The 23,340-nt window shown below is 45.3% G+C and overlaps 1 protein-coding gene across 4 annotated transcripts in view; it reads left to right on the top strand.

Annotated features, from left to right (window-relative positions):
• The window catches only part of AP2B1 (adaptor related protein complex 2 subunit beta 1), a 79,815-nt gene that overhangs the window by 11,626 nt on the left and 44,849 nt on the right, over positions 1 to 23,340 (top strand). For all 4 annotated transcript variants that reach the window (XM_035342820.1, XM_035342817.1, XM_035342818.1 and 1 more), the window contains exons 4-9: positions 385 to 520; positions 2,125 to 2,370; positions 14,163 to 14,353; positions 16,488 to 16,709; positions 17,637 to 17,757; positions 19,956 to 20,051. In XM_035342820.1, the coding sequence (XP_035198711.1) occupies positions 385 to 520; positions 2,125 to 2,370; positions 14,163 to 14,353; positions 16,488 to 16,709; positions 17,637 to 17,757; positions 19,956 to 20,051 (1,012 nt within the window). The remainder of the gene's footprint in view (positions 1 to 384; positions 521 to 2,124; positions 2,371 to 14,162; positions 14,354 to 16,487; positions 16,710 to 17,636; positions 17,758 to 19,955; positions 20,052 to 23,340) is intronic.

Here is a 23,340-nt window from a genome sequence, read left to right as displayed (position 1 = left end):
CTAATCTCCTAAGGGTTTACCAGACATTTATCTTTGTAAATGTCTTGCATTACCAAAACATTTTACCAAAGCATCCGTTTTTCTTGTTGGTTAATTTCCAGGCCTGGAATGCTAAAATTTTCTTGATTGGTGAACTCCCCAGTTAAAACTCTTTAAAAAAAAATCCATCAGTTTTCACCTGTTCCAGGCACTGACATATGTTCAACCCATAAAAAAAATAAATGATTAAACTTATAAAACTGTTCTGGGAGGGAAGTGACCTGACTGCACAATAATGAGAGCTGAACTTGTTTTCTTGGCTTCCTTGGTATTGTTGCTATCCCTTTGCATACCGTGTAATCTCACTGCATTTTCTCTGTTCTTGCTTAACTCTTGTCTATCCAGCTCGCTCTTTCCCGACGTTGTGAACTGCATGCAGACTGACAACTTGGAGTTAAAGAAGCTGGTGTACCTGTACCTGATGAACTACGCCAAAAGTCAGCCAGATATGGCCATTATGGCTGTCAACAGCTTTGTGAAGGTAACTTGTTCCCACAGCTCATCAGGAAACGGCTCAGCACTGCCATTGTCACTTCTCCTTTGCCCATTAGCCCTTCTGAGCTGTTTTTGACTTCTGCTTTTGGCCTGGAGTCTCTGCTTTGGGAGGTGCATGTAAGGTAGTAGGAAATAAGGAGTTGGCAGATGTGGGACCTTTCACTTGCTGCCTCTACTTACTGCAGGGGAGATGATTTAAGTGCTCCAGAAAGTGGCTATGAGGGAGCAAGCTCCAGGAAAAGCCGCTTCTATCATTTTGCAGATCATTGTTGAAGACCACCTGCTGTCACTGGGTAACAGGATGGATATTTTTCATCTTCCAGCCTTTGTAGTAGCTCTGTCATACAGATATGTATTTTTTGTATGCCTCAGCTATGTGCTGTATGGAAAACCGTTATCTGTGGTGAAAATGAAAGACAGTTCAATGGAAAATAACAGCCTGATTGTGGTGTTGCCTTTAGTTCTGTTGTCAAGATGCCTCTCCTTATCTAGGAATGTTATTTCAGTCTCATGTTATGTAAGTTAAAACCTGGCGCTTAGAAAAACTTTGAAGCTCCTCCTAAAGCATTACAAAATCCCAGAAACTGAGGAATCTGATGGTGGTTTGAGTTTCTAGTATGGTGTGTGAGGCTGAAAGAGGTGAGAGGAGCTAGGCTGGGAGCGGGCCTGTTCTGGCCGGAGATGATGTTCCTACCTCCTTCTGCAGGCTCTTGGAAGGAATGTTGTTGTCTGGCAGATCCTGAAAGCGTAATTCTGTTAGAACAGGCTAACAAACATATCTATTTTGGCAAGCTGAGGGACAAGTGTTGGTGAAGAGCAAGTGTTGTGCTCGTCTGCCCTAGTTCAGTGATTCGCGGCAAGTTCCCAGTTCAGGGTGGTAAGAGATGTCACTTCTCTTGTGTGCTTTGAAGTTGATGCCTTTGGATGTGTTTCAGCTATAGGACGTTAAAACAGCAAAAGGTAAGTGTGCCTTATGCTTTTGTAGGTCATTTTGCATCCTATTATAAGGTGAATAAGGAGTAGTGTTGCTCAGAGACAGATTGGGTGGGGTAGGCTAAGAGTTTAGCTGTAAAACCTACTGAATTTTTAAAGTAGTGTGGAAGACTATGCAGGTTTGAAATACAATCATCAGAAAAATACCTCTAGACTAGCCTTTGCCTAGTGCTTCTTTCCTTGCAAATGTAAGGGATGCTTATATCTAGACCTTCTGGCCAGTGAAAAATAGGCCTTGATGACTGTTGTGTTATGTTTAATTGTTGACTTGCCTTTCCAGTGTAGCTGGACTTTAGATTTGGCTGCTAGATCATGTTATAGGAGGCTTTGCTTGGGGAGAAACAAGGGACAGAGAGATCACAATATTACTTTTTTGCAAGCTATCGTAGCCTGAAAACAGTCTGAGAAGGTACAGAACATTTCTGTGAACCAGTAAGTTCCACCTTTTGTCCCCAGACTGAATTCACTGCCTTTTTTAGCACTTAATCAGAGAGAATGGCTTTTGTTTGAAGTAAGAACAGCACGATTCTGACCATAGGTAAGACATTCATGGCTAGTGGCACAGATTTGATGACTGCATGCTCTGCCCCCTTGCAGGATTGTGAAGACCCAAACCCTCTCATCCGTGCCCTGGCTGTCCGTACGATGGGATGCATCAGGGTGGACAAGATCACAGAGTATTTATGTGAGCCTCTTCGCAAGTGTCTGAAGGATGAAGACCCTTACGTTCGAAAGACTGCTGCTGTCTGCGTGGCGAAGCTGCATGACATCAATGCCCAGATGGTGGAGGACCAGGGCTTTCTGGATTCTCTGCGTGACCTGATTGCAGACTCCAATCCCATGGTAATGTATCTGAACTTCCCTGCACTGCCTGAGTTTGTAACAGGCAGATAATCAGGAGTGTGAAGGCTTTTTAATTGCAGCAGGTGTACCATGAGGAATGCATTGGTTAGGGAAACACTTTAGGAAAATAGGAAATGGCTTCTGTTCTTAGGTGTATTTGGGCTTTTGCCTGTTTTACCTGTCTTGAGTAGTGCAGCAAGTTTAACCTCTTGGTCAAATGACTCAGAAAAGCAGGGTGAGAAATACTCTTTTGGAGGCTGCTACTTTGGCTACAGCTCCTAGCCGTTGGCCTTCTGCAGGATTTGGCTCTTGGAGTGAGAGAGTGGATGAATTCACTCGCTAATCCGGATAAATCCACTGGCCTGTAATGAGCGAAGGGAATTGCTGCTTGTGTTTTCAATAAAGTTAGATGAATTATCAGAGAGGAGGTGGAGGTCAAGACCAAGAATTTCACAGGGGTAACTTACCAGCTAAATCTTGTTTTCATGGATAAGTGTCTATTTGAATACCAAGCATCTTATTTTGTAATTAAAAGATGGTGGACAATGAACTGAAGTGCCCCAATGCACTTTGATTCAGTATTTTTTCCTGTGATTTGCCAGAATTCAGTGAGCATACTGCTAACATTGTAACTCTACCAGGAGGGAAAACTTCCACAGTTTGGTTTAACTCTGAGTTTAAGGAAGTGACTGCTTTTTTTAAGCTCTTCTGGAGTACAGATCTGATGATCACTTCTTAAAGACATCACTTCACATCATTAGGTCTAACAACTCATTCTATGCTGCATGAATCAAACCATGTAAAGCAACATGCTGTCCTGCTATAGCTGTCTTGGGCAGCTCTGGCTAAATCCAGTGTGGGTGGTGAGGTACCACACCCTGCAGTAGAGAGTGAAGGCTGCTGTCTGCATTTTTTATGGCTTCTTAGAAATAAAACTAAAGGTGTCTGCCTTTCACAGGCATGAGTCTGTGAGCAGTGGTGCATACCAGAAGATAGAGGTGCCTATTACTGCTGGTATCAGTCTCTTTTACAAGCTCTTCTCTTTTCATGCCTCCCCGAATTTATTATGCCAGGCTTCTGCATGAATACTGATGACTACTTGAAGATGCTCTCTCTGTCTTGGTAATTTTGAGCCATAAGGAGAACACCTGCTTTTTATAAATTTGATATTGAGAGTGCCTTATAGCCTCTGAAGGTACTTGATTGGGCTGCTTTAACTCCACTTAAATACTGGCCCTGACCTTTACTAGTTCATGGGCTGTGATGGAGAGCTGTGGACAGGCATATAGCCTACTCGTTTCCTAGCCTTGGTTCCAGCTTTCTGATTTCCTTCTCCCGATTCCAGCCATGTGGATGTGAGTTGAGGAGCTCAGACTGAAGTGATGCAGTCCTTAAGGAGAAATTAATAAGGCTTTGCTTGCCCTTTCTGCTCGTTGATCTCTGTGGAACTGTTTTGGTAAATGAGCCATTGGCTGTTAGGAGAGAACCGATATCTGTTTCGAAAGCACGTTAACTTAGCACTGACTGAAACGAACAGAGAGAAGGGGAGAAATATCAAAGGGCAGTATATGCTTCATTTGATAAATAAACCAGCAAAAGTGGTGTCGGGATTCCTAATCAAACATCAGTACAACTAATGAGCTCCCTGGTGGTAACGGAGATGGTCTGGGACAGCAAATCTTTGCAGCTGAAACTGTGGGATCACAGGACCTGCATCATGTCATGCTTACCTGCTCGCCCTGCTGCTGAGGATTCACAGCAGGATAATGCAGTTTGGAGGAGCGATGGTGAGGAAGGAGGGAGGCCTGTGCTGTGTTTTCAGATCTGCAGACTTGTAGGGGATTGTGTGACCAGTGTTTGGTGTACTGGCTTCCCAGGCAGATAGGGCGTTATGCTCGTGCTTTTTAAGGGTGCATGGAGAGAGATTTTTATCAGTTTTGGGGCCCTTATAGTTGCTGACTTAACGCAGTATTTAATCTGGTTACGTTTTTAGTAGATACAGATGTTCCTTTGATTTAAGTTTGTTGCTTTGGTCCCCTTTTTCCCTTTAGCACAGTTGCTCCCCAAGTGCAGGAGTTATCCGTGCCCAATTAAGTTCATCTTAGTCAAGCTATCCAGCCCATTCCTGCTTTCTCCATGTGAAACTCAAGTGGGGGTTCGCTTGTCAAATAAATTATGTTTATGTGCAAGCTGGTATTTATGAAGGTATTACTCCATGTGGAAATCAGGTGGAATGCAGCCCTGCCTGGAGGCTTCTGTTAAGTAAAAAATGTATCAGTATCAGATATCAAAAGAAAGATGAATGAAAAGAATGGTACAGATACATCCATCCTTGTGGCATACTCGTCTGTAAATGGTGCATCTCATTTATTGCAACTTGTTAGCTAAACTCATTAATGTTTTTATTATTATAAATGCTCCTCTTCTTTGATGTCTGGTGGAAATAGGCACATTAGACGTTTAATGAAGCAGAATGTTTTTAGACAGGAAATCCACACTTGCTCTATCTTCTGAAAAATGAGGATTTTAAGCAGGAGCTAAAAAAACCTCCTGTTGAAAAATAGTCCTCAAGAAGGGTTTTAGTCCTCTCTTGGAACTGGCTGCCTCTAGCACATGAGCACGCACTCGCTGTTCAAGCTGGGTGCTGTGCAGAATAACAACTCCATCTGTGGCTTGTAATTGTGCAGGGATCAGGGTGCGTGTTTCCGTCAGCTCGAATCACCCTCCTCACAGAGGTTGGTGATGCTAAGTTGGAGGTGACCTTGTCAGAAATACTCTTTTTGTGTTTTTGGAACTAGTAGTTTATTATCACAGAATCACACAAAAAAAGGGGTTGGGGACATTCAGGGCTGTCAAGGTGCTTCCTTGAAGAGGTGCAGGGCTGAATGCTATCAGATGAGCTTGCTTTAGCTGTGATGCAAGGACTGGCACCTGAACGTGGTAGTTCACTGCCTGCTTCTGCAGCATCCCCGTGGTAGCTCTGCTGCTTCTCCTGAGTGAATTAATTCAGACTCTAATTGCGTCTGCATGCTATGGATATATATGGCAAGCTACCATATGGGTTGGTGGCTTACTGCATTTCAGCTGAGTGCCCGAGATGTCTCTCTTTCTGCGGGCAGCGGGCCAGTAACACGCACAAGGACGCGGTTTGGTTACTGCATGGTTACACTGCACAAGGCTGATTATGGTTGGAGTATTTAATCTCATTTTGCAGGTGGGCCTAAATTGGTCAACCCCCTCAACTGGGCTGCCCTTTGTCACTTGGATCCTGCTGAAGGATCATAGAGAAGGGAACCCTCACTTCTTCCAGACGTGTCTCAGGGTAAATGCTTCTCCACTGCTCAGCATTTCCTCATGTGAAGCTCAGCAGAACCAGGTCTGAATGTATATGAAGCTAGGGCCTGGACTTTGTGCTCTTGGACTTGCTTGGTCCTAAGGGCTTTTCTTGCTGGTGACTTTGGTATAGTTCAGTCTGGACAGCCTGTCCTTCCCTTGATCCTCATGTTCTAATAAAACAGAGTTTCAGGAGGACATCCCAGGGTTTGTGTGTTCTCGTACACAGGATGGCAGATTTCTGCAGAACGCTGTTCGTGCCCAGCGTTAGCAGTAGATGATAGTGAAGTGAGAGAGGTAGGTCTCTGGTGTGGCTGTTTATGGCCAGAGGCTCTCTGAAATCTTTCAGAGGACAAACTGCTTCATCCTCATATTGTTTTGTTCTGACACGTGTGCATCGGACCTAGTGACGGATTGCCTGTCATTAGAACGCTGCAAGCTCTGAGCCCTGGTGATGGAGAACAGGACCACGAGATGGCAGCAGCTTAAAACAGAACCAGAGCTGTTTATAGTTGGACACCTTATTTTGTAACTAGTTCCCTTCTGGCTTTTATCACTGCACTTCTTGTTTTTACCCAGGAATGTAAATATTAGCAGAAAAAACAAGAGGAAATCCATCTTAAGCCTTACTGGTCTTTTAATATTTGAATGGAACATTTCCCTCTCCAAACACTTGAAATCCTTGACCTCCTAGGGTAACTCTTAACCCATGGAATGATTTTCTTGTCAATCTACCTGTGTTCTCCATGAGGCTTAAGTTTGGTTGGTGTCACCTTCTCCCAGTTCTCTGGGTGCTAATGGATTTCTAATTCCTTGTCGCAGTTCTTCTCCCTCGTATTCTGCCTTGTCACCGTGATGCCCTGGATCGCAGCTTTCACAGGTGTGGCTGTTCTGCTCCCGTGTTTTCATGGGCTGTATGGGCACAGCACTTACATGCTGACCTATAACGTGTCATGTTTTTCACCATCTCTGCATCCCAGCTTATCAGCGAAACACTGCTGTGAGTCCATACGAAGTAAACGGCTATCACATAGCAAGCTGATTAGCAGAGGCACCAAGTGTGTGGAGTACAGTTGCTCTTTTGTTGTGCCTCTCCTTTTGCCTTTAGCGTTTAATAACACGCAACAAGAAGGAAATCTATCGAGCCCTGGCAACCGGAGGAGACGAGGTTCCTCTTGATTTAGTCACAATCCCCTCTAGCAGCATCAAGTTTTGGACTAGACTGCAAACCCATTGATCTGTATCACAGCATTCTCTTTTTTCTCCTGCTGTGACTGCAAGCCCTGTAGGTTCCTGCTCTGCCAACCAGAACTTCAGGTGTAAGTTTGGGCTTCCTGTTCTTCTTTCTCCTGCTTTTTATATTCTTCTTTCTCCTGCTACCAGCAAGCTGTGTGTCCCTCTGGGGCCAGGTCTGAGGTATGAGCCTGTTCAGGAACAGAGCCAGTTTTTACCTCCTGGGCTGTCCTCTGCTGTGTACTTTGCAGGAATTTTTGTGTAATAAAGCTGAGACATGAACCCCTTGCTGAGAAGCTGTTGGTGGTCCTCTGAGTCCCAACAGGATTTTGTGGGAAGCAGAGTCTGGGACGTGGGACTTTCCTTGTCCAACTGGGGGTGGAACATCACCTTTTTCACAGGCATGGGAGAGCTTTTGTCTCGCGGGGAAACTTGGACTTCTCATGGCTCTATTTTTTTCCCTCTTCAGCTTACATTTTATGTAGTACAAAGAGTCAACTGCTGCTCCCAGGTGAGTTTGAGATTTCTGCTCGTGAGAGTTGTAAGGACTGGAGAACTCACACCGCAGTGTGGAGCTGAATCCTGCTGGGAGCTGTGGGCTGTGCGGCGTGCCCCCAGCCTGGGGCTGCCTCCAGGACACCCAGCCTGCCTCACTGGTCTCAGCGTTCCTCTTCTTTTCAGCCTAGGTGTTGCAGTGAAGGGCTGTATCCTGGTGCTGCTCCTGTGGGTAGGTTGTGGTGAGGTTTTTAAATCTGTTTGTGGTGCTAGTGGAGCTAACGTTTCCTTCTGGGAGACCTCACAGTGTTTGTAGGCATCAGAAGGTGCAATTGTCGACCCAGCGTTGCGTGTATTATAGTCCTTGAGAGCACTGATTAGGGGCTAATGAAGTTGAGTGGCTTCACACTGGGGCTTTTTATAGGGTGCTCCTGCCATTTACCTGAGGCTACTTGGGAGGGAGATTAACACGTTTTGCAGAGAAGACAGGCAGCTGCAGGTAGCAAGCTGGAAATGAAACAGGGCTGGGTTGCAGAGGAGCATGTGTAAAACACTACTTTTCTCGTCCTTTTGGATGCCCTCACTCTGGCAGAGATGCACCATGTTGTATAATAATGCATGAATTTCTATGACTCCACCGAGTCTGTCCTCACAGACCCCTCATTTATAAAGCCTAATTGACAAATTCATCCATCAGAGCTTGTCTCCTTCCAGTTGCTGCTGCCAGTATGTCTAGTTTCCAATGTCTAAGTCTTGCTGAATAGATCATTCCAGGATTTCAGGTATCGGTTAGGGTCCTGGGGAATTTTGTCGACGTGTGCCTAGATGTTACGTTTTTGATCAGAACAGACACTTCTAGCTATTGACAAACACCATTTGTCACAAAGCACTGTAGCTATGATGTTTTGTTATCCTCCAGTTCTCCCCACTTTCAAGGTTAATTGAAGTTTTTATTGATGTTTGTTTTGGCTGGTGGCTCCCTTCTGAGGCTGCTTGGGTGAGAGACCCCTGTTTGCCACTGGATGGTGCCAGTGAGAACCTCTGCAAGGAAAATTGCAAAAGGACTTACCAAAAAAACCTGCAAAAGAAACATTTCTGGTATGTGATCGGTGCTTGATCCAACAGTGGGTGGGGGAAGGTTGAAGCCAGGCTGGGGTCAGACCCCAGTGCTTTCTGGAAGAGGCTGAGGGGTCTGCAGATCCTCAGTGGCTTCCTGCAGAGCTTGTTTCTTGCACCAGAATGCTCGATTGCACCAAGGAGAAGCTCTTTGTATTGAAGACATTTTTGAGCACCTTCTTACCCACCCACCATAAGAGGTACAACAGCTAGGGAGCATGGTTTCCCATCTTACACATCCTGATGTTGCAAGGACAAGAGCAGGAGCAGTGTTTTAGCCTGCTACCAAGTAGTGTTCTTCTGCAGTGCTTTGTATGAGCAGGAAGTGCAGATACCAGTTAGGGCAAGCACGCCATGGGAAACATCCCACTTCGCCTTCCCTGCCATCGCCACCTGCAGAAAAATTCATCCCACTTGCAAAAAGCAAGCAGGAGGTCTTCCCCACCCCACCCAGGCAATTTCTGGCTCCCTGGTCAGGAGCTGATTGCTTATCAGCAATGCGTTTCCAGAGTTTTAGGCACTGAAGTACAGCCTGCTGGAATGGAAGCGGTGGAAGACAAATGACTTCCTGGGAGTCCTGTCAAAATTAGAGCTGGACAGATGAGCTGTTCCTTCCCAAGAATATGCAGAGACTGGAGATGCTTCAGTCTCCCAGATGCAATGCTTTATGCGCGTTACATGCATCGACTGTGTGAGATATTCATACAGGCTCTCTGACTTCCCTGATAGGGCCGTTTTAATTGTTCTTAGACCATTTCTAGGGATTCCAAGTAAAGGGGGGCTTCTAGATGAAAAGTGTAATTAATATAGACAGAAGAAGTGGTCCTGCACTCAGAGGAGAGAGCTTCCCTACGTTGGTACTTTAAACTTTAGGGATCTTTCAGGCACATTCTATCGTCCGTGGCTGGGAACACGAGTGGCCCTGTGAAATACACCTCCACGCGATGCTCCGAATATCCCATCTGGGAAGCTGTGCTTAATGGCACGGACATACCATGCACGTTCAGCGTGCTGCTGGAAAACATCAGCACCTCTCTGTCTGTCCTCAAAAACATCACGTGGTGCCTGGCTCCCTTGAGGATGGGAGCCTCCAGCGAGGTGGGGAAGGCTGCCTTTCCTTGGCACTTCTTTGGAGTCCCTTGATTTTTCTTCCTTTTTTCCTCACTTTACCAGAGTAGTGAGCTGAAGGTTCCTGCTAGGCAGCCGAATGTTGTATTTCATTAACTGCATTACACACTTGGTTTAATTTCCAATTAGCCTGGGCTGCTAGTGAAATAATCTGATTGCTTGGGCTCATCGGTGTTCTAGAGCTGCCGAGCTTCCCTCCTGTCCCCCAGCCCCCTGCGAGGCTTTTCCGTGTGGGTTGATAGGCAGACACTCAGGTTTTCACCCACCCCCTTTCCTCCTTGTCGATGTGTTTGATGCCATTTGCTCCGAGCTAAAGGTTTGAGCTGCCAGAAGGAATAACTGGCAAACGAGAGCTCCTACCTCTGCAGCGCTGCACGACGTCGGATCCGGTCTCTTGGGCTGCGGAGGGGGGGAGTTGTCTGTACGTGGGCTTAAAAAGTTGGGTTCTCGCTGAAACTGTAATGCAGTTTTAAGTTCAGGCTTTATTTTTTAATAAGAGCCTGCGAGATTTAGTTATCCTGCTCCCAGTGACACTGCTCTGAGAGTCTAAGTTAGGGAAATTGGAGCCAAGAAGCGGGTTGATTGTCATTCGGCTCAGCTGTGCTCCGAAGGGATGGTGCTGTGACTGCATCTGAATGATGCTGAAGTGTACCCGGGGTGGATTGATATAAATCAGCAAGCCAGGGAGCTCTGATGGTGATTGTTATTGCTATTTAATCTTCAATCTGTTCTGCATTTGTACTTTCTGGTTATTTTCTAGTCTGGTTTTTATTGAAAGACTGTTTGTAGTTGTGAGTCAGGTGAGGCGTTTTGCCATGCACATCCTTGTATACGTGGTCTTATTTCAGCTTTTAGAACACAGCTTATTTGTCCATTTTTTTTGTACATTTTGTTATTTTCTGAAGCAGTGCTTTTCAGTGTTTTTACTCCATTAATCTTTCTCTCAGACTTGTTACACATTTGGATAAAAAATTGCAGTTAACTTACAAGTTTTAGCTTTTAAAAACAATTATTTCTGCTTATTAATTGTTTTGGACCCCACTTCTGTGACTAGTGGCCTGTTTTTTCATGACTTTTGAGAACTAGAACACTACACGAGATGTTAGGTTGTCCTTTTGAGTTTGCTTCCCATCTGTGGAATAAGTCCTCTAGCTCTCAGCTGGTTTCTCATCAACTGAACTTGTTGAATGTTGTGAGAAGCAGAGGATACTCTGCAAGGAGCTTAGGGCTGGCTCTTTCTCCTCAGCCAAGGTATGGCATCTGCTGTGAAATGTCTCCAGTGCAGCGATCTGACTCTTGTTCTCTACCAGATGTAGAGCTTCAGCTTTATTTATAATTTGTCCCTTAGTATCATCATCTTTGTTACTTATTTTTGAGGTGTCAGCCTTGAAAACCTATTTTTCAGCTGTCACGTCGCTTGTTTTATCACCTTGTACTTTGCACTTGCTGTTCACTGCAGCTGGACTTCATTATCTCGGGCTGCTGCGCTCAGGAAGGAGTATCAGCAGAGCTGAAGACTTACATCTACAGCCTCAAGGCTGCGCCTTTCTTTGGCTAAGTCCCGCTGAAGTTGGTGGGGTGCTGGTAATATTGCTACTTAGGGCAACACTTCTTTCTGAATATTTCCAGTAACATGCATGTGATGGCCAGAGCATACCAGTGAGTTCACCGGGTGATGTAATTCTTGTAATTCACGAAGCCAGCGGCAGTGCCAGTGAGGAGAGGTGAGCGTGCTGACTGGAACCAGTGTTTACGTTGGACTGCTTCCTGAAATCTGTTTTCATTTCAGCTGTGCCGTGGCTGTGTAAAAAGCCTTGAAGATGCTAATTATTTTTGTTGGCATACCATAACATATCAATATGTTCAGTGGGAATCGCCAGCAAGTATTTTTTTTTTTAATCAGTGTTGCTTAAAGTTTGTTGAAGATACTCACCATCCCCTTCCACCTCCTTCAGGTTCATTATCTTGTCACCACGCTGACAGCAGCGCTGTCCTGCTAAGGTAGAAGGTGAGGACAGCTATGGTTGTGGACTATGAGGTTGTATCTGCCAGCCAGTCTGGCAGAACTGAGCTGCCACCAAATGTTTCAGTCCCTCCCAGTCCTTTTTCTAGCACGCTTTAGGGTGCAGCCTGGGGTCCTCTTGGGCATCTTGCCATCTGATGCTCCGTCTTACGGATGCTTTTAATGAAAATCGGACATACTTGATCCAGCGGGTTGCCATTTTGTGTCCCATCCTCAGCTGGATTTGGATACTTGCACTCATGCTGCCCTGCTAGTTCCTGAAAAGAGCCCCCAAAATCCTAAAAGCAGGACTTTGTTCACAGCCAGGTCTCTGGGCTGGGGTCCCTGCGGAGCAGGCAACCACAGCAGCAGCACTTCTGTGCAGCCTGTGCCTGTGGCAATCCCCAAGGGACAGACTTGGCTTCGCCTGCGAGGGAGGAGACAAGTGCAGCTGCTTTGACTTGTACTTGCCCCAGGGCCTGGGATATCCACGAGGCCTCATTACTGCAGTGAGGTTGGTGCTTGGCTGCTTGAGTTCATTTGCCGAAGCGCAGCCCTCTGCCTTAGTGCAGCTGGCAGGTAGCGTTCTGCAGTGCTTTCATTCTGTCCCTGCCTTTTTTCTTCCCCCCCCTAAGTCCTCATTTTGTTTTATAAGTGCTTTTTCATAATGGTTTAGAATTTTAAAGTTGCTTTTATGGTTTGTTTTCACTTGCAAATTTCTGAGGTTTAATGAAATTAAAGCTGTCTCTTCAGTTTTATGCTGCGTCACGTTAACTATTCAGGAATTAGGCAAATTAAATAATGGGAATATCTTAATAAGTAACAGAAGCATATCTTAATAAGTAACTCATTAAAACAGCACAGGAAGACAGCAGTTCTGATTGCTAATGATTTTGGTGACAGAAGGCTCATTCAGTTAATGAAATTCATAAAATCTTGGATCAGAATCCTATCTGTGACCTCTAGGTGCGAAATGCAAAACAATCAACATCGCTGCGCTTGCGCGATGACTTTGGAATAGATTCGCTTAATGACAAGCAGCGATGGGAACGATGCAGGCTCTTGTCTGGTCGCGCTGTTCTTGTGTTGTGTGCCGCATCAAAAACCTCTTCAGTCATCTGAGAAACCAGAGATTTCTAATAACATCTCTTTGCCTTAATTCCATGGAAAATCTTACAAGACTTCATTTGAGCAGGTTTGCCTTTTGAGTTGGGGATGGCATGATATACCCTGTAGAATATCCTGACAATGCCTCTTCGTTGGGTGTATCAGGTGTGTGTGTCAAACTCAGGTTTAAATCCCTGTTCTAGTTAAATAAATGAAATATTTGTTCTTGAAAGAAACAAATAGAAAAATCTTCTATTTTCGTGTAGAAATTCTGCAACTCTTCTATTTTAAAGGTCTTCACCTGACATCTGTTAAAATAACTTTGCAGCTTGAGCATGGAAACAGGACTCAGAAGCTTGTATTGCTTCTCGTTCTTGTCAGACTGTGCCCTTGACCTCCTCAAGGAAGCACATTCCTTTCATCCATACGAAGAATAGGGAAGACTTTATATTGTCTTAAATACAGCAAGAATGTTTTCAGTGCTGAGTTGTGCTTTAACAGGACTCCATAAAGTGCCTAGCAGTCTGTTGGGTACTATGGAGACTATTTGGAACTGAAATATGCCTTATGGAAAATGTAATGGGAGCTGCCCATCTCAGGAAATTGTGGGTTTGCTTTCAAATGGAGTGACCTGGCAGAATTGCTACAGAGCTAAAGGCCACCTGGCACCTGCCATCTCTTACAGGGGAGATGGTTCTCGTTTCTTGGATTGCATTAAGTTGTGTGTCACAGGGCTGCCAAGGGGAAAGCAGGCAAGAGGCCTCCCTCCCTCAGTGAGTACGGCAATGAAAGGTTTTGAGACCTGGACTATGTCAGCTGAGCATCTGGTGGAAGTGGGGGGAGATGAAGCTTCCATTGTGGAAGCCTGGAGCCTGTTGGAAGGCGAGATGCTCTGCTCCATCCATGTGGGCACTCTGATGCCATCTCTAGCTCCTTCTGCTGCGATGTCTCCCATGAAGTCGTGGTCCCAGGTTTCCGTTCCATCCAGAGACAGCTCTATCTTTTGTCCGTGATAGACAAAACCGCTTTCAGGTTGTAACTTCTCTAGCAAAATGCTCTTTACACCTGCACTGACTGTCCATGTTCCCTGTGTTTGTCAGCAGCCCTCTCCTGCTGTGCTGCTATTCTTCCACTTCTTCCCCAAGAGACTTCAAACTTGGCAAAGAGTAAGATTACACTCGAGCTGTGGGCTCTCCGAGTTTTTGAGGCTGTACTGGGTCCCTGAAGGCTCTAATGACTGACGTGGTGGCTGCTGCGAGCAGGCACCAGGATCTCCTTGTTTTCCATGTGAAACCCGTGCTAAGCTCATGCTAATCCCCATCAAGCCGCTGAAGACGTGCTAGCAGGGAATGCATCTCCTTGTCTCCTCTCCTCCCAGGTGGTAGCGAACGCCGTCGCTGCTTTGTCAGAAATCAGCGAATCGCATCCCAACAGCAACCTGCTGGATCTGAACCCTCAGAACATTAACAAGCTGCTGACAGCTTTAAATGAGTGCACAGAGTGGGGCCAGATCTTCATCCTGGACTGTCTGTCGAACTACAACCCCAAGGATGATCGCGAAGCTCAGAGGTATGTTTGATCCTGGCCTTTGCGCCGGCCACCAGGGGTTATTTGGTAGAAGAGCACTTGCAGACTTGTGGCAGTGCCACCTCTAAAAAGGGCTTGTGTTAACAGGGTCTCTGTTCAGGTCTGTAGCAGCACAAACAAGACTTGAAGTACAAGAAGTTTAAGAGGGAGGAAAGTTTGGGGAATTTGGGCTGATGCTGGAAACCTGCCTCTTCCCTTTGCAGAACCAATTTCTCTTTGTTAGCTGCTTTTTTTTTCTTCCCTTTAAAAGGCCAGACCTTATGGAAATTGACCCTACTAAGAAAGCACCAGCCCAAGACCAACACTGTAACAATGTTACACCCATCTGGAAGCACTGTTTGGAGGGTTTCCTGTTCTAAAGCAGAGCTTTCGAGTCTGTTTCTTGCTAAATTGAGAGGCAAAAAGCCCTTAGGTTTGGGGGCTTCCATAGGACTGTGGGTCTGAGACTTTTTTTTCCCCCAACTTAAAGCTGGTCTATGATAAAACTAAGGGTAAATTTTAAAAAATATGTTCTTCTTATCACTCCAAATTCTCTCATGCTTCTACTTTTAGTTCTAATGACTAAAGCTAAATACAGATACCTTAGGTTTACCTAGTATTAATTCACACGCTTCAAGCTTTCTCCTGATCTGTCCCTGAAATCACAAAAAGTCAGATAATTGTACCCAAGACAACAAGGAACAAGCAAGGCAAGTTACTTGGAATAGGGGAATTCTCAGACTTGATTTCATGTAAAAAATGGGGTGGAAGGGAAGGAAGGGGCAGAAACCCACAGGACAAATTTGGTCAGGCCTTCGGTGATCCTTTGGGTTTCTTTGGTAACTGCTTTTTCGAGGCACAACAGATAATCCACTTTTAAAAAAAGGCCTGCCAGTAGCCTTGCTGATTTTTTCCACCTCCCTCCCCCTTGTGCTCGAAGAGGCTGTGCCAGAAAGCAGATATTAATGAGTGCTAGAAACCTGCAGAGATCTCCGGGGTGCCAGGCTAGTGTTATCCTAGCTTTGTCAGAAAGGGACCACTAGTCTGAACAGCTGTGAACATGTCCCAGTTCCTCATCCTTAATTCCGCTACAGGGGAGTGTAAAACTGGATGGGCAGTAACGACTTCTCCTTTCTGCGGAGTGTGACTCCTGGTGCCTGTCGTGCTGCAGACAGGAGAACGGCAGCACCTGCTTTTTTAAAGTGTTCTCATTTACAGCACAGCCGGTGCCACTGCCCCTGGACATGGAGAAACTGAGGCACGGAGCAAGGAAGCAACTTCGGCTTGCCAGGCCTCGAGCAGTGGCAGCTGGGGACGGCCTCTGGCTCTGATTTCCAGCCCCTTGTGCTCTTCCCTTAGCCCTGCTGCTTCCTTTCCAGAGCAGCTGAAAGCAAATCTTTCAGATAAAGAAACTTTGGGGAGGCACAGATGGGAAGAAGATTGTTCTGGGTTAGCAATATGCAGGAGGGGGTGGGAAGAAATTTGACAGATGCTGTAAGAAAGACCATATGAACCCAAACTTCCTTTCTGCTTGGCTTGGGTTGTTTAGGATGCCGTTGACTATAGGATCCGCTGAGGCAAGTAGTGAAGCTGAGGCTTGGGAGGATATTTAGGTCACTCTTTGCCTATATCTTCAGAGCAACAGAAATCTTTTTTTTTTTTTTTTTCAGAAACAAATGGCTGAAACGACAGCAACCTCCCCCCAAGCAAGCCAGAAGCGTGTATCACCTCTGAGTGATTCTATGGGGGCTGAAGTGTTTTTTCTGGTAGCAGTTCTGTTAAAGTTGTGTTTGTAAGTGACAGACAAGATCACAGAAATAGGAAAGAAACCAGGAGGCAAAGGAAGAGAAAGCTAATAACTGAACGCGCGTTGGGACTGTAGTGCTGAGAACTGGAAGAGTGTCTGAGCTAGCTGTAGCAGGAGAGAGACCTGGAGCTGTGGAAGAAGTCGTTCTTGTTTGCTTCCTGCTGTGTTCAGGAAAGCAAGACTGCCTGTTCTTTGTAAACAAAGCCAAGGCAAAGAAGGGTCTGAGGAAGCTGTCTTCAGCCACGCGCGATCTCCTAAGTTAGGATAAGATCTGAAATATTTGACATTTCTGAAATAAATGCAAACCCTTTCTTACTCCTTTATTTCCAGTATTTGTGAACGCGTGACCCCTCGTCTGTCTCACGCCAACTCGGCAGTGGTACTGTCAGCAGTGAAAGTGTTGATGAAGTTCCTGGAACTTCTGCCTAAGGACTCCGACTATTACAACATGCTGCTTAAGAAGCTTGCCCCTCCGCTGGTTACCCTGCTGTCTGGAGAGCCTGAGGTTCAGTATGTTGCCCTGCGGAACATCAACTTGATTGTGCAAAAAAGGTAAAACCTTGAAGGAGTGTTACTCCTGGGAGTGTTATCTCAGACCTTCAGGTATTTCCACGTACACAGAACTGCATTTAATCCAGGTTCAGCCCCTTCAAGGGATGGATTAAGCAGTCTTGTGACTCTGGTAGCTTACATAAGTTGTCTTTACAGCGCACTCGTGATACCAGTGTCATACAGTGCTTTTTTACCTGCCTCTCTCTTTGCTGCCTTTTTAAGTGCAGCGAGAAGTGTCCTCCTACTACACTGTAAATCAGATTGCATAGAGGGAGGAGGGTGTAACTGCAGAGGTTGTAGTGACCTGTAGAAGCTCAATATCCTTTATGCTTTTGCTCTTGAGCATAGAACCAGGCTGGTGATATAATGATGTACAGTGGGCTGTTTTTTTAACCAGTTCACTCCCACTCGCGTGCCTGGGTACTGTTGGTCCCTACTGGAAAGGTGGGATGACACCTTTTTACCTTTAATTTTTCACCTCTTTTTTTTCCCTAATTTTTTACCTGATTGCTTTCACGGAAGAGCTATTGTGCAGTGACACTGGTATCTTCTAAGTGAAAGCAGAAAATGAGTTTGTCAGTCAGTGGGTTCTGCATTGAGATAAGGGTGTTACACTTTCACTGAAAACACTGATGTCCACTGAAAGTCCGAAGTGCTTGGCTCAGCAATACAAATGAAGGTAGAGACATAGATATGGTTAGATACACTTAAATTCTGTATTTTGTATTTAAACAATAATTTTCTCCAGCTTACTAACTTCCTTCACATCGTTGTTCTTATGTTTGGAGTGTGTCTCAGACACAAAATGGTACCATTCTGCTTTTCAGTGAAAGTTTGGGTAGATTTCTAAACTGAGGGTACCTTTAACTAGGATAGAGCCCACTGTTTGTACCAGTCTTGGGTGAAACAACATTATGTTTCCTTCAGGCCTGAAATCCTGAAGCAGGAAATCAAGGTGTTCTTCGTGAAGTACAACGACCCCATCTATGTCAAACTGGAGAAACTGGACATCATGATCCGCCTGGCTTCTCAAGCCAACATTGCCCAGGTCAGCTAAAGTTATAATAGATCCTGCATGTGTTCTGGGGAAGGTCCTTGGGAGAGGATGTGTGCGGCTATTGCGAGTGTCCTGACTGTTAGACATCGCTGTCCCTGTGCTCTTTGCAGCTGCTTAATGGAAAGCATTGCCTGAATTATGGAGTTGCCTCCATAATGTAACTGGAGGTACCAGGAGTCGTGACAATTAGGCAGATCATCTCGGAGATTACATTTCCAGGAGAGCTGATGTCTCCTGTCAAATGAGTCACTGCTGGAGCTGAGGTTAGAATGAGAGGCTTGTTTCAAGTGAGAGAGGTGTGCCTGTAATGGAGGCATTCAAAAAGGTCAAACATTACTGAAGGGTGAATTTCAAGTGTATTAGTTAAATTATTACACCCTTGTACAGGCATTCTTCAGAGCTACAATAACCTTTATTTTAAGTTAACTTGCTTCCAGGGTAAAAACTTTCCAAAGCTAGAGCTAAACTAAGCTGAGACCACTTTACAGTATAGATTTTCTTTGGATTTAATGTAGTTTAATTCAAATTCTGAAAAGAAAGGAAGCATTCTCGAATGCCACCCTGGTCACAAGGCCTAATGTTAATGCAGAATGAGTAATGCATCTGGCTAATGCTCTTACTGTCCTATCATAATTGTCAAAAAGCAACTTCATTTAATGTGACATTTTTAAGCAGCTCTCTTCAGCTCTCTCCTCTGTTCTTTGGGATTTTTTTGTTTGTTTGTCTTGTTTGTTTTGGAACAGAGCAAGGTAATTCATGCCCCTTTTGTGATGGGTACATGGAAAACATTTTAAAAATCAGTTTCCATGAGAATGTATTCAGAATTTTCTATGTATTCTTGGTAGGCTCCGTACCAATTTTAATGCATAATGTTTAGATAATGCAAGTTGTTTGGATGAAAGGCAGTAGTGTCTGGGGGGCACGGTCTGGAGCTGGGATCTGCAGACTAATAAATAAATCCTTTCCTGGTTTTAAAGAGACATTCCTAAAACAACCTAAGCTTTGTCAGAAATATGCGCAGAAATGAGACCCACTGAGAGCAGGCTTCCACTCTGTTCCTCCCCGTGCAGCTTGTCAAGGCGCTTAATCTGCATGCCTGCTCTAGACCACGGCAGCACAGTACTTGTGTCTGAGGTGCTCAGACTCGAGCAGCATTTGGAAGGCATAAACTACCAAACCTGGGTACTAAATTCTGTGCAGTGTAGATCATCCAAGGCAATAATAAAACTTCAAAACACAGATGTCCCGTCTACTCCTTGTAGATTTATTTGTCTGCAGTCTGGCCCTTCAAGGCCTCTTTATCTTGTCATTGTTCTGAGGAACTGGCATTCACTATAGATTTTTCAAACAACTGTCTTGCTTTGTGCTGTTCAGTTCTCCCTTGCAATCTATTGGTGATATCAACGTGAAATCCCTGATGTCATGTGTGAGAAACTGAAACACAGGATTTTGAGAGGGTATAAACTGCACAGGGTCTTTTTTGTAATCATTTTTAAAGTGATTTTATTTAAGATAAAGTGGGTTTTTATTTAGTGGTGTGTAAGATCCCAGTAGGTCTTGCTTTAGGCCCTTGTTCAGTTTCCCTTAGTCCCTGTCTCCCCCTCTCCCCCAGAAAAAGAAATCTTAAGAGAGGAAAAATGTTTATTGTTTTTAATCTGTAGAGGTGTTTCAGGATGTCTTCGGATCTCCTCCTCCTCTTTCCTGATCCAGCAGGGATCCAGGGATTCATCTCAGCACAGAAAAGGAGAGATCAGAACTTGTTGCTTAGAGCTTTGGATACAGTGGCTGTAGAACAATAAGTACAATAAACTACATAAAACCTATGTGCATGGATACGTGAACCCTACTTAGCTATATCTTTACCCTAAGGAGGAGTTTGTAATATTAAAGCTTGGCAGGGCTGATCTTGCCTCCAACTTTTGATCAAGGAATCTTGATGGAGCCATGTTTTGATTTCAGCCAGCCTGAACCACATTTGGCTGCTTACTCCAAGCCATTTTTCCTCCCAACAGTGTTGGTTTCAGAGGTAGACATCGACTGCAGGCTTTGACTGTGTTTGCTTTGAGTGTGTGTGGCTAGCTGTGGAAGAATTCATCCTGCTTGTGTTCTGTTGTTCAAGTGGCATCGCTTGTCGGGTGGGTGTTCTCCCAGTGTGACCGCGGCCTCACGTTGGTGTGCTTGCTTTGCAGGTCCTGGCAGAGCTGAAGGAGTACGCTACTGAGGTGGATGTTGACTTTGTTCGCAAGGCTGTCCGAGCAATCGGTCGCTGTGCCATCAAGGTTGAGGCAAGTACCTGAAACGTGAGGTTTTCCATGCTTCTCAGGCTTCAAAAACAATATTAGGCTTTTCCATCTCCTTCACATATTATGCAAAATTTCTTTGCTCCTGTGCTGGTGACGGTGACCTGGATACATCATGCCCCAGCTGAACAGCAGAGCTGTAAGCTTTGTCTGAGTACATTGCAAGAGGGTAATGTTCTTCTCTCAGACCTCAGCTTGCAGACAGGGCAAGGCAGCAAAATCGTTCTTGATGGAATATTTTACTGTGTTGGCACCAGTGGAACAATGACCACTTATCCACAAGGTCCTCCTTTAACATCTGTGGTCTGACCTTTTGAAGGGGGAAGGAAAAGAGATTGTGCAGAGGAACTCAGTACTACATGTTTTGTATCCCCCCTCCTCCCTTCAGCTGAACAGAACACATACGAAGAGTTAGGGAGTCTGGGATCCCTTAAGAACAACTTGTACAAACATGGACTCACTCCATCTGCTTATCTAGTTTTGAAGGTCCATGTAGCCTGTGGCTTCATTTGGGGTATGCTCTCTCTTTAACCTAGCTGCTTATGCAAATACGTTCCCAAGAACCCTTGCAGTTATCCAAAACAACAGTTTGAAATGTCCTCTGCCAGTTGAACATCCACCAAATGCTCGTAATAGAACAGCTTTTAATTTGTTAAACTCCCTGCAAATAAATCCAGTGTGCCTGACAGGAGCTCAGAAAGGCTGCAAAGAGAGAGATGACTTATGCTGTGCTGTTGATACTTTTCAGTAAACTGATAAACGAGTGTAAAATGTCACATAAGTGGTCTAATTTCAGCTGAGCTTATTTAGCTTTTGCTAAAGTGTATTCCCATGAGCACTGACTGGCAGCAGATTTAAATAACCTAATCATGCCTGGCTGAGCACACTGTCAGTGCACAGGTTTCCCTTGTTGCTAAACCACTGTAAGTCTGCACAAAGAGGGCACCAACTTTGTCCTCTCGAGAGAATCAACAGCCCCTTCCTGTGCAGCTTCCTCTTCCCTCCTTTGGCCTGTAAAGGCTTATCTCTGCAGCGGGCTTCCTTGTAAGTGGGGCCAACAGAGCAGGTGATCACTGCCTCTGTGTCAAGTCTGCGTTTCAAAATACAGAGTGCCCCCTCCGCGTTGCCTGCAGCACAGCAGTGACAGTAGGAAATGCTCTTGAGCATGAAAGAGGGCTACTGAGAAGTTAAAAGGAGCTGGTGGCAGCCCTTTTTGTTGGGGTCTTTGTTCTGCGGAGCACAAGCTTGCTTTACTGCCCAGCAGGGACTTCTCAGTAGGACTTGGCCCTGTGTCTGCCCTGGTTTCACATGACAGGCGGTGTGTTCTTGCAGCATCAAGGTGGTTTAGAAGTTTTTACCCTTCCTCACCCTCATCTTCTACACTCTTCAATCCTATCCTGGCAGCCATGCCAGAGTTGCATTCAATGCACACAGGGCTGATGGTAATGCCCCAGCAAATTTGCAGTGACCCTCTAATGGTATAATTGAGAATCTCTCAATTAGTAGAGTTAACCTTGATTTTTTTTCAGCAGCGCTCCTTTGAAGACACTGCTGATAAGATGAGGTCTGTTTACTCCTCTGACAAGAGCCAAATTTAAGAGGGCAAATATAGAACAACTCATTACAGTGTCCTCATCTCTAGGTTAATCCCTGTCCCCAGCGCATCTGTGTTTACTAGAGGCTGTTTGTTCTGTGAGTTATGACTAATGGAAGAGCATTTTCACAGCCATCAGTGTCCAGGTTCCCAAGGCTTAGAAATCTGCTTTTTGACATAGGACGCAGCCGGCAGGAGCTGTTGATGAATGAGTATTCGCAGGGAACCTCAGCTCTGCCTTCAAGGATCCTACCTTTTGTCTAATTATCTCTCCTAGAAGAGTAAGACAGTAAAATAAATTTGTCTGCTGTGACTTGAGCCATAGAGCGAGCGTGGCAGTACCTTTGTTGTGCAGCAGTGCACGGTGCTGAGTAGCAGTGCTGCTCATTTTGGAAATGTAAGCAATACGCATGCTGAATAGCAAGGTTAGTGGATTTTGTCCAGGTTTAAGTTGTCATATGGGTTTGGGGGACGTCGGATTGATTTGCAAGGATAGACTAGCTAGGGTCAGAGTTAGCCTGGGTGCGTCTGCAGCAGACTGTGTGGTTTAGCATAGGGTGAAGGCATCTGTGGGGTATCTGGGGGTTGTCTGTTGGTTTTGTTCCACGGGCAGCAGTAGATGAAGAAGCCATCTGCCCCTTTGGTTGTAAGGAAACAAAGCTCTGCTTCTGTTCCCCTCCGAGGAAAAGGAAATGACACGGATATCGTAAGAACAGTGATTATTCTAGAGCAAAGGAGAAGCAGCAGGCACCGTGTTAGAGGGGGATTTGTCTTGGTTCCAGGACATTCTGCTAGCAGACGAGCTCTTGGAAATCTTTGAGGCTTATGACTGAGTGTGGTAATTCAGTCATCTTGCAGACTTTCATTCGGTTGCTGCAGAACACCAAAGCAAGTTTGGCTGGTTGGTTGTCCTTTCTCATGCCAACTCGAGAGCTGTTCTTCTGGGGGCACTCTTTCATCAGTTTGCAGAGCACTGCGGCCCCCGGGGACATCCACCTTCAAACAGCACTGTGTTTACAAAGGATGGGGTGAGCTGGGATGTGTTTTGTTGCAGGGACTTGAGGACAGCTCTGCTGAGCATGTGCCCGCGTGATGGCTTGCTTTCCAAGGGACTCTTGGGCTCGAAATCAATACTGTGTATTTCAAAGTGGATGTTGTACTCTTCCTGGAAAATTCATGCTTCAAAGCATCTAAAGAAAAGAAAAATAAGCCTTAATTTGCTTTTCCTTGAAATCTTCATCTCTTGAAACTTTGCTGCTTGTAAGCTCTGAGAGGGCTGCATTTGCTTGAGCTGTAAACAGCAAATGATGCTGTAGATGCTGTAAAGAGGATTTGGCTTAGGACAGATTTACCCCAGGTAAATCTTAAGGTCAGTTGATAAATTGCAAGAGATGAAATTACAAGCTCTGGATCATCTAGCCTGTAAGGACTTTGAGTGAGGTTCCTGCTGAGAGTGCCATTGGTCTGTGTGTTGAGCCAGGGCCCTTGGTCAGTCTCCAGGAAACTGAAGAGTCATCCAGTTCCCAGGCTCAAATCTCCTGATCAAGAGAAGAGATCAGAGCAGGATGTTGTCAGACTGTCTTTTCACTGCCTCTGTAGTGGCGTAGTGCATACAAAGCCATGCTGGGGGGGAGAGGTGTCAAAACCAGAGGAGTTTAATTATTTTTATTTGGTGTGGAT

This window comes from Oxyura jamaicensis, chromosome 19 (assembly GCF_011077185.1).
Source record: "Oxyura jamaicensis isolate SHBP4307 breed ruddy duck chromosome 19, BPBGC_Ojam_1.0, whole genome shotgun sequence".
In the NCBI taxonomy this organism is placed as follows: domain Eukaryota; kingdom Metazoa; phylum Chordata; class Aves; order Anseriformes; family Anatidae; genus Oxyura; species Oxyura jamaicensis.
Note: the sequence above shows the minus strand (reverse complement) of the source record. Positions and strands in the feature narration are given on the sequence as shown.